The sequence below is a fragment of the Chinchilla lanigera genome, unplaced genomic scaffold, assembly GCF_000276665.1.
Source record: "Chinchilla lanigera isolate Chin_1 unplaced genomic scaffold, ChiLan1.0 scaffold00051, whole genome shotgun sequence".
In the NCBI taxonomy this organism is placed as follows: domain Eukaryota; kingdom Metazoa; phylum Chordata; class Mammalia; order Rodentia; family Chinchillidae; genus Chinchilla; species Chinchilla lanigera.
Window position 1 is genome coordinate 13,716,977 of NW_004955452.1, and position 10,950 is coordinate 13,727,926.

A 10,950-nucleotide genomic window follows, 5' to 3' on the forward strand; every position below is an offset into this window, starting at 1 on the left:
AAAACTTGTACTCAAAAAAAAAAAAAAAACTTGTACTCTACGATGGAAAATGCAGAAGAAATGGACAGATTCCTAGATAGATATGAATTATGAAAGCTGAATCAAGAAGATATAAAAATCCCAAATAAGCCAATATCAATCAAGGAAATTGAAGATGTAATTAAAAACCTACCAACAGAGAAAAGCCTGGGCACTGGTGGATTCACTGCTGAATTCTCCACGAAATTTAGAGAAGACTAACACCACTACTTCTCAAATTCTTTAATGAAATTCAACGGAAGCAATACTCCCAAATTCATTCCTGGAAGCAAGCATTACCCTGAAAAACCAGAGACGGACCTGACTAGGAAAGAGAACTACAGGCCAATCACCAGAATGACCACAGATGTAAAAATCCTCAACAAGATATTGGCAAACAGAATGCAGCAAAGCATCAAGATGATCATATACCACGACCAAATGGGATTCATCCCAGGGATGCAGGGATGGTTCAACATATGTAAATCAATAAATGTTATCATCATATTAACAGAGCCAAGGACAAAAATCATATGATCATCTCAATAAAGAAAAAGCTTTTGACAAAGTCCAGTACCCATTCATGATAAAAACCCTACAGAAAATTGGAATAGGTGGTCTTTATTTCAATCTAATAAAAGCCATCTATGACAAACCAACAGCTACCATCATACTAAGTAGACAAAAACTGAAAGCTTTCACTCTAAAATCAGGAACAGGACTAGGACATCCCACTGTCTCCACTCTTATTCAACACAGGAAATTTTAGCCAGAGTAATTAGACAAGAGAAAGAAATAAAAAAAAAAAATAATAGGGAAGGAAGAAATTAAATTATCATTATAGATGACAAGATACATAGAAGACCCCAAAAACTGCAATAAAAAACTTCTAGATTTAATAAGCAAATTCAGTAGCATAGCTGGATACAAAGTCAACATTCAAAAATCAATATACTTCCTGTAGAGAAACAACAAACTCACTGATAGAGGAATAAGGGAAACAACAACTTTCACAATAGCATCCAAAAAAATGACATACCTAGGAATCAATCTAACAAAGGATGGAAAAGACCTCTACTTTGAAAACTACAGTACTCTGAAAAAGGAGCTTGAAGAGGATATCAGAAAATGGACAGATATCCCTTGCTCTTGGGTAGGAAGAACCAATATAGTGAAAATGGCCATACTTCCAAAACTGTTATACAGATTTAATGCAATTCTGATCAAAATTTCAACAGCCTATCTCAAAGAATTGGAGAAAACAATCCTAAAATTCATTTGGAGCCAGAAGAGACTTACATTAGCAAAGGCAATTGTGGACAACAAAGGCAAGGTAGGGGCATCACAATCTCTAACCTGAAATCATACTATAAAGCTACTGTGATAAAAACAGCATGGTTCTAGCAAAAAAGAAAAACAAAACAAAACAAAACAAAACAGATCCAAAGATCAATGGAACAGATTAGAAGATGCAAAAACAACTCTAGATATACTCAGCCACCTTATCTTGACAAAGGTACCAAAGACATTCACTGGAAGAAAGACAGCCTCTTTAATAAATGAGGATCCTTTCATCGCACCCCAAAAACTGGCTGTGCATATGCTGAAGATTAAAATTGGACCTATCTTTCACCAGGCACTAAACTGGAAATGAATCAAAGATGTAAATATTAAAACAGAAACATTCTGCTGGAAGACAGACTAAGTAAAACTCTTGAAGACACTGGTGTAGGCAAAGACTTTTATGAATAAAATCCTGATCACAGAGAATTATCACAAAGAATCAACAACTGGGATCTCATCTCATTAAAAAGCTTTTGCACAACAAGAGAAGCCAACAGAGCGACAACCCACAATGTAGGAAAAAATGTTTGCCAGTTGTTCCTCAGACAAAGGATTACTCTTGAGAACATATAAAAAACTCAACTAGGGCTGGGGATTTAGCTCAGCGGCAAAAGCGCCTGCCTAGCAAGCGCAAGGTCGTGAGTTCGGTTCCTGGTACCGGAGAAAAACCAAAAAAAAAACCAAAAAACTCAACCAAAAAAAAAAAATCAGACCTCCCAAATTTGAAGACCCAATCCTAAAATAGGCATCTGAGATGAACACATACTTCTCAGATGAAGAAGTACAAACAGCAAATAAATATATTAAAAAAATGTTCAACATCACTGGTCATTCGAGAAATGCTAACTAAAACAACACTGAGATTTCATCGCACCCCAAAAAGAATGGCTACTATCAAGAAATCAACCAATAACAAATGCTGGTGGAGCTATGGGGATAAAGGAACCCTTTTCCACTGTTCGTGGTAGTGTAGACTGGTACAACCACTGTGGAAATCAGTATGGAGATTCCTCAAAAAACTAGGATTTGAGATTGCATTTGACCCAGGTGTTTCCCTACTGGGTATCTTCCTAGAAGAATTAAAAACATCGTACCAGAGCGATACATGTGCACCCATGTTTACGGCAGTATAATTTGTGATAGGTAGATCTTGGAAACAACCCAAACAGCCATCAACTGTGGAATGCATAAAAAAGATGTGGTCTTTTTATACAATGGAGTACTACTCAGCCATAAAGAAGGATAAACTGAAAACTTTTACAGACCATACTCACAAGTGAAATAAACCAGATGCACGTGTTCAAACATTGTACTGTCTCCCTAGTGTGAGAAGTTGAAAGAGTAAATGAGATCCAAAATGTACAATAGATATTGTAAAATAGGAAAAAACTATTCAAAAGGAAAGAGAAAATGAGATGGAAGAAGTTAGAAAAGAAGAGAAAAGCAAAATATATATATATACATATATACACACACAGACAAGATACTTAAGATAGTTATACTACTAATTTTTCTTAGTTCATTGAAAAGTAAAGTTTATGTTAATATTGGACAATTAAATGCCTGTATCTCGTAATCTGAATAAATAAACGTAACAATACAAAATGTATTAACCATTGTTATCCTTCTATTATCTTGTATTGAAATTTTGTGGGTTTTTTTCTCTTTAAAAAAAAAAGTTTAGTATTACCATTGCCCATCTCCAAGATGTTCAAGTATCAGTATTATAGTAGTTCTGTGCTGTAGAATTTTTGTAGAAAATTTTTAGGATCAGAAGGATAGAACTTTAGGAGCTAGATAAACTTTTTTTTTTAAATGAAAAATGTGCCCACACAGGTCTGTTCATGTGTAGTATTGCCCATAGAGAATATTGTTTTGTGTTTTGTTTTGAGACAGAGTCCCATTATGTAATCTAGGCAGGCTGGCTTTGAACTCCTGATCCTACTACTTCAGCCTCCCAAATGCTGGGGTTACACATATGCTACCATGTTCAGCTCAATAATATCCTTCATTTCAAATGTAAAGTAAAATCAATAGTTATGAGCTGAATTGCATCTTCCAAAAACTCATGTTGAAGTCCTAACTCCAATATCTCAGAATATGACTATATTTGAATATAGGGTTTTAAAAACACAATTAAATTAAAATCAAGTTATTAGGATGGGCCCTAATCCAATATGACTAGTTCCTTCTTTTAAGAAGAGGACACTTAGGGGCTGGGGATTTAGCTGAGCGGCAAAGCGCCTGCCTGGCAAGCGCAAGGTCGTGAGTTCGGTTCCCGGTACCAGAGAAAAACCAAAAAAAAAAAAAAAAAAAAAAAAGAAGAGGACACTTAGACAGATAGTACCAAGAAAAATTCATGTGAAGGCATGGAAAAAAGATAGCCATCTACAAGACAAAAAGAAAGGTCTCAGAAGAAATCAACCATGCTGAAACCATGACCTGAGACTTTTAGCTTTCAGAACTAGGAAGAAAAGTTTTTTGTTTAAGCCACTTTGTTATGGCAACCCTTGCAAACTAATATGCTGACCAAAGCTATAAATATTACCCACCATTTCGCATCTTATAAAGTTGCACATTTTTCTGAATATATTCTGCAAACTGTACAGTGTCTCCAGCCTCTCCAACACATAGGAGTAAAATTTTTTCACTCATCTTAAACATCTTGTCATGATCTGCCCAAAGAAAAAATTCACATTAGAAATTGTCTTAAGGGAAACTGATAGCTATTATACATGCAATCATAAACATATTTATTAATTAATATATTGATGAATTTAAATAATCATTTTCTTTAGAAGATTTTAATAGTCAACTGCATTCATGTGCTAGGCATGCATAAAGTTCTGAGTTCAATTCCCACCAATAAAATACCTAAATGGGTAAGTATTTAAAATATAGTTTAAAACATTTAAAGGTATTTAAAATGCAAGGAATAAATCAACAGAGAAAACTGAAGAAAGCTAGCCAGTGTGATTATCTTTAGGCTCATGATTACAAAACTCTGAAATGTTTCTACAAATACAAATGTGTTATTATACTCATATACATACAAAAAGATACTTGAAAAGGACAGTGCTATAACAAAATGCAAGAACCATCTCAAAAAAAGAGAAAAAACAGCTGAAAGAATATAAATCATCTTATAAAGTAAACCACTTCTAAAGCAAAAGAGAAAATTGGCTACCAAAGCAAAAATTGTAGCAATTATTCTAACAGTAAGTTATTTAAAATACCTCACATAAATCGTAATACTCTAACCTTATCTAGCTGAACCAGACTCATTCAGATTAGATAGACAAATACTCAGAATGCAATTACTGCCTAAGGAAGAAAACACCATATTCAGTCTACAGCTTCAGAAAAAGCCTAAATCTTCCTATCTTATTCTTACTTTCACTTTTCATTTTTAAAATAGTGCTGAATAATCTTCCCTGGGAGACATGTTTCCTGTACGAAAGCTTTTGAAATGTCAAAATCCCTTAATAGGATTTAAAGAACAAATGCTACTATCAAATATTTTACATATGTTGGAGGGCTGTAGATACTAGAAACATGGCTAAGACTGGGGGGGTAAAAATTCCACATAAAATATACCTGTAGATAATATCAAACTGCCTTAAAACTCCTAAGCACATACACTTTTATTTGTTATATAAACTACAGGAGATTTGAAGAGTATAGTTTGCAAACTTGTTTATAAAAGAAAAACGTTCATATATATATATATATATATTTAGAAGGGTATAGTCTAAGTTCTTGTTTTGTTTTGTTTTTCTTCCGGTACCAGGAATCGAACTCTGACCTTGCACTTGCCAGGCAGGTGCTTTGCCGCTGAGCTAAATCCCTAGCCCCTATTCTAAATTCTTGCCAGTAGTAGGAACACTGTCAATTTTTATTTCCTTCTTTTTACTTGTCAGTATTTCTTAAATTCCTGTACTTAATATGTACTGCCTTTGTAAGAAAATATTATTTAATAAGTTTGCATTATTTTTACAATAAGAAAAAAAATCTGAGCTAGGTACAATGGTGCACACCTGTAATCTCAGCTACTTTGGAGGCTGAGACAGAAGAAATCCAAGTTCTAGGCCAGGCTGAGACCTTGTCTCAGAATAAAAATGGCTGGGGATATAGCACAGTGGTGGAGTACTTGCCTTGCACACAGGAGCCCCAGGGTTCAATCCCTAGCTCAACAAATAAACAAACAGCAAGCAGGCAGCATATTGGTATACTGTATTGAACAAACTGACAGCTGCGCCACTTAACTTTAATGAGCAGGCAATTTTTGAGAAGTATCTTCTCTACAGTATCAAAAAGTGACATATTAAGAAACTGATTAGGGGCTGGGGATTTAGCTCAGCAGCACAGTGCCTGCCTGGCAAGCACAAGGTTGTGAGTTCGATTCCCAGTACCGGAAAAAACCAAAAAAAAAAAAACCAAAAAAAAAAAAGAAACTGATTAAAACTGTTATTTTATACTTGGAAAAATGAGTCTTAAAGGGTTACTACTTTTTAACATGCTTGCCTGCTCTACACAAGTTCCTCAGACAATTTGAAAATTTCTATCATAAAATTTTTATACCAGAAAAGACTAAAGGGTAATTGAAAGTTGAATGCAATTATTTCCAACTGTTTTTCAAGAACTAACTCAAATTCATCTTTCTCCTGGATCATAACGCTCTTTCCGTTCTGTGACTACTATTTACTCCTGAAATCATTAACTTAATAATCAACTTAGTATTAACTAGTAATAGTTCTTTTATCATACAAAATCATCTTTTTTTAATGTCTTGGTCCCTTCTATGGATTATATCTAATGCACTGGATCCCCTACGACTAATATGTTGCATTTCCCTAGTACAGTTTATGTAGGAGACTGAAAGCTCATCCTATTTTTCTAAGGTTTTAAGTACATTATTGGGAGAAAACAGAGACTTATAAAGGTATTTACTTGGCTGCTCCACCTAAGACTCCACCTCATGCTAAAATCATTTGCTTGTCAAAGGCCTTAGCATTCAAAAGAAATGTCAAATTTACTTGCAAAACTAATTTATTCCTTTGGACACTGGTTTACAAACACAACTACAAACTAAACGTGAAGTTTCACAATGTAACCTCGCTTGAGGAACAGTCTATATACCGCAGCTGTTTAACAAGTCAATTCCAGGTCCCTCTTTCTTGTTCAGAAAGAACTCAAGGAAAGATCCTACAAAGTCTTTCCATTTTCTCAGCGAGGAGCCACAGCCTGATCATCAGAAACCTTTCTCCTTACAAAAGCAGCAGTAGATATTTCTTGTTCATGTACGTCAGGAAGCACCAGATTTCTTTTTTTTTTTTCGTTGTGTACACTCAGGATACCAAATGGGCTCTCTCCTCAAAGCTTTCCCAAATTTCTCCAACCAGAAACAATCTCTTCTTCCTCTTCATTACCTAAGAAAATCTCTTCCTTCTCTATATTACCTGAAAAGTTTGATTGTGCTTGATACATCATGTTCTAGACTGTGCTGTGATTATCTGTATACATTTCTGAGTTTCGTACTGAATTGCAACTTCTTTTAAAACAGGGCCCACTGTCTTAATCCTCTTTGCACCCCTCAGCACTGAGCACTGTAAAGTGCACATTCATGCTCAAAACCTATCTGTCAAATGAACTGTAAAGCATCTGAGCCAAAGCATAATATTTTTAACAGCAATCTGTCTATGACTGGTCATGAAAAGATACGCTGAGATTCTGCAGATCAAAAAACATTTTTAAAATTATGTATGAGCATGTACTTACTAATAGAGAGAAAGTATAGTATGGTAATTATGGGGAAAAGACCTGGACTCAGGCTGCACAGATTTGAACAATGATTCTGTCATTTGTGATCTAAGACAAATTTCTCTTTTTTAATTTTTTGAGAGAGGGCCTCACCATGAGGTCCAGGCTGGCCTTGAAATTAGCTGGGATCCTCCTGCCTCAGCCTCCCAAGTGCTGGGACTACAGGTGTACACCACCATACCTGGCAATCTTAGACAAATTTCTTAACTTCTGTGACTCAAACTAACATCTGCAAAGTGGGGATACAATAATGCCTTTCTCAAAAAGTTAAGTGAATTAGCTTAAGTCGCTTAACATGGCACTTGAGACACGGGTGTTTCACATTATTACTGTTAAATATCTGTCAAATGCTAAACATTTGCACCTAACTCAATTCTCCCAACAACTTCTGAGTTGGGTATTAACAATCTAACAGGTGAGGAAATCTGGGCGCTGCAAAATAACTTGTAACCAAGTCATAAAGCATGTAAGCCACAAGGCTTCCGTCCCCTAACTCCATTAACTTCTTACCTATAAGGAAAACCCGGCAGCTAGTGACATCCAGAAAAGGACGGGAGCTGTGGCTTGAGAAGGGAGGCGGAAGGGAAACACCAATCTTCTGGTCCCTGGCTCACCCTGCCCAGGATCTCGCCTTTTGTCGCCAGGAAAGTAACCTCCGCCTTAGCGACGGCACCTTTCGGAGGTTTGGAGGTCTAGGGCGCTGGGCGCCCAGCACACGCTCAAACTCTCACAAACTGAACTGCTCTACAACTCTCACCTAGCAAAAATCACTGACGGAGGAACAAAAATGCCAGACCTATCTGCGGGGCTCCTTAGTTCTAAAATTCCAGGCGGGGAGGGCCGACTGGGCTCCACCTCCGGCACCTCCCCGGGACTCCCCCAACACCCCCGAACACCCTGCGGCCGCCCCTCACCCAGGCCCGGCCGGGCCGCCCCGCCGCCTCTCACCGTCCTTCATCTGGACAATACTGCTGGCCGCCACCCGGTCGGAGGCCACAAGGACGTAGTCTGGGCCCTGAATGCCGATGAGGTACTCCATGATACTGGAAAGCCCGACGCTGCAGGTACGACAGACAAATTGACTTCCCGGCTTCTCGGCCTTGCGGGTGAGACAGCACAGTGCAACCAAAGTTGGTGCGACGCAAGCCGCGCGACCTCCCGGGCCGCTGGCGCTCTCTGATGACGTAAAGTATCGCGAGAGGTTGGGAAGCGGGCGTGGTATACAGCATATTTTGCTCCGCTGTAGTGGCTGCGGTTTACTTACTGTCTGCCCTTACTCTGTGTAATAACCAGGGTTTGTTTGTTTGTTCGTTCCCTTCCTTTCTTTCTATGGCTTTTTTTTTGAGACAAGGTCTTCCTATGTTGTCCAGGTTGGCCCAGAACCCCTGGGTTCAGGCGATCCTCCTCCCACTGCCTCTGGAGTAACTGAGTCTACAGGTGCTGCGCACAGTGCCCAGCCCACCACCCAATTTATCTACAAATTGGGATTTTAAAATTCACTTGAGGCCGGGAGTGGTGGCGTACATTTGTAATCCCAGCACTCGGGAGGCTGAGGCAGGAAGATTGCCACGAGTTCGAGGCCAGCCTGAACTACGCAGCGAGACGCTGTGTCGAAAACACACACACACAGCAAACTAAACTAAACTAAACTAAAAAACTAAAATAAAAATCGCTTGAAGCCAGGCGTGGTGGCACATGCCTGTAATCCCAGCACTCGTGGGGTTGAAGCAGGAGGACCACAAGTTAAAGGCCAGCCTGGCACACATAGTGAGTTCCAAAGTGAACCCCTCCCCCCCAAAATCGCCTAAAGATAGAATCACACACTCTAAAAATAGCTAGCATATGTGAGTGCCAAAGAGGGCTGGGTCCTCAGATTTACATTTCCTTCATTGCTCGCTAAAAATCTCGCCCGAAAGTTTTGCAAACTGGATTGGAGAAAAATTAATAATCTTAAGAAGAACTCTATTTAAATCATTGACAAAAATAATGTATGACTGGATTAAAGATGTAGGTATGAAAGCCAAAATAAAAAGCAATAGAAGAAAAATATTGTGATAATCATAGAGAGATGTGTTTCTAAGTGACAAACCCAGAAGCAATACAGGAAAAGACTTGATAGACTTGACTACTTGAAATTGTAAATCTCTCTGCAGAACATCATCCTAATGCTTGAAAATAAATACTTTTTTGTTTGTTTGTTTGTTTTTTCCGGTACCAGGAATCGAACTCACGACCTTGCGCTTGCCAGGCAGGCACTGTGCCGCTGAGCTAAATCCCCAGCCCCCATTGAAAATAAATAGAAGGTGGGAAGTTTTCAATATATGAAGTAAATATTGTCTGTAATTTAAAAGGCATTCCTACATCGGGGGCAGTGGCATATAGCCACGGTCGAAGTTTTTGTAGAGTGCTTGCCCAGCATGCTGCAGCCCCTGGGTTGAATCTCCAGCAATGAAATAAGCATTTTAACATAATTTGTGTGTGGTACTAGAGATTGAACTCAGGCCTTCTCACTGAGCTACGTCATCAGTCCTTTTAATTTTTTCCTTTTCCTTTTTTTTTTTTTTTTTTTTTTTAATAGAGACGGGTTAGTTAAATTGCCCAGGCTGGGCTTGAACTTGCAGTCCTCCTTCCTCAATCTCCCAAAGTGCTGGGATTACAAGTGTGCACTATCACACCCAGATCTAGTGTACAGAATCTTTTTAAAACATCCAAAGAAACATTTTCACACATAACCCAAATAATTGCCTGCAGGATATTCACTGTTGCAGCACTGCAACAATAGTGAAAAAAAGAGGACAAACTTATATGTCTAAATAGAGAAATCGTGATATAAACAATGATATCTTTGTACAGCAGAATATTATGCAGCTGTGAAAAAGAATGAAATAACTGGGCATAGTGATGCAGGTATGTAATTCCAGCTACTCAGGAGGCTGAGGCAGGAGTATCACAAGTTCCAGGCCAGCTTGGGCAATTTAGCAAGACCTTGTCTCAAAATAAGAAATAAAAAGGCTAGATGAGGTAGCTCATATCTTTAATCCTAGCAGTGTGGGAGGGTGAGGCAAGAGAATCAAGTTCAAGCCCAGCCTGGGCAATTTAGTGATTTAGCAAGACTGTCTTAAAAAGGAGGGAGGACTAGAGATGCAGCTCAGTGATAGAGTGCTCCTGGGTTTGATATCCACTACCAGATAGAGGAAGAAATATATCTAAAGATACCTATATAGTCTGTGGCCCAAGATATATTAAGTGAAAGTGAAAATGCTTTCCATATTTTGCACAATGCCATTTTACTTAAAAATGAATATTTGAATATTAATGAAAAATACGTTTACACATGTTCCAATGTCAAGTTATGTGCAGTCATTTGGTGAGAATTTTCACTTCTTATTTTGTACAAAGGGAGAACTTGTACTTTTTATTCGCTTATTTATTTATTTATGTTTTTTTTCTGGTACCAGGAATTGAACTCACGACCTCGCACTTGCCAGGTGGGCACTGTGATGCTGAGCTAAGTCCCCAGCCCCTTGTACTTTTTATTTTATACACATCTATTTTGTTTCGATGTTTTACAGTGCTCACACACTGCTTGGTTTTTGTTTTTACTCTTGTTGCTGGAGCTTGAACCCAGAACCTTGCTCATACTAAGCATGCATTTTACCCCTGAGCTACACTCCATACCATTACTTGTAATTTGTAATGAGAAAAATAACCAACCATCCCTTTAAATGTTGCAGGAGTTCTGAAAAAAAGTGCACTATTCCATGACTA

The 10,950-nt window shown here is 38.1% G+C and overlaps 1 protein-coding gene across 1 annotated transcript in view; it reads right to left on the reverse strand.

Annotated features, from left to right (window-relative positions):
- The window catches only part of Psmb2 (proteasome subunit beta 2), a 37,101-nt gene extending 28,759 nt beyond the window's left edge, over window positions 1-8,342 (reverse strand). Inside the window, exons 1-2 of the mRNA XM_005395153.2 lie at window positions 8,131-8,342; window positions 3,915-4,037 (exon numbers count right to left, since the gene is read on the reverse strand). Of these exons, the coding sequence (XP_005395210.1) occupies window positions 3,915-4,037; window positions 8,131-8,221 (214 nt within the window). The 5' untranslated portion in view covers window positions 8,222-8,342. The remainder of the gene's footprint in view (window positions 1-3,914; window positions 4,038-8,130) is intronic.
- Window positions 8,343-10,950: the final 2,608 nt, after the last annotated feature.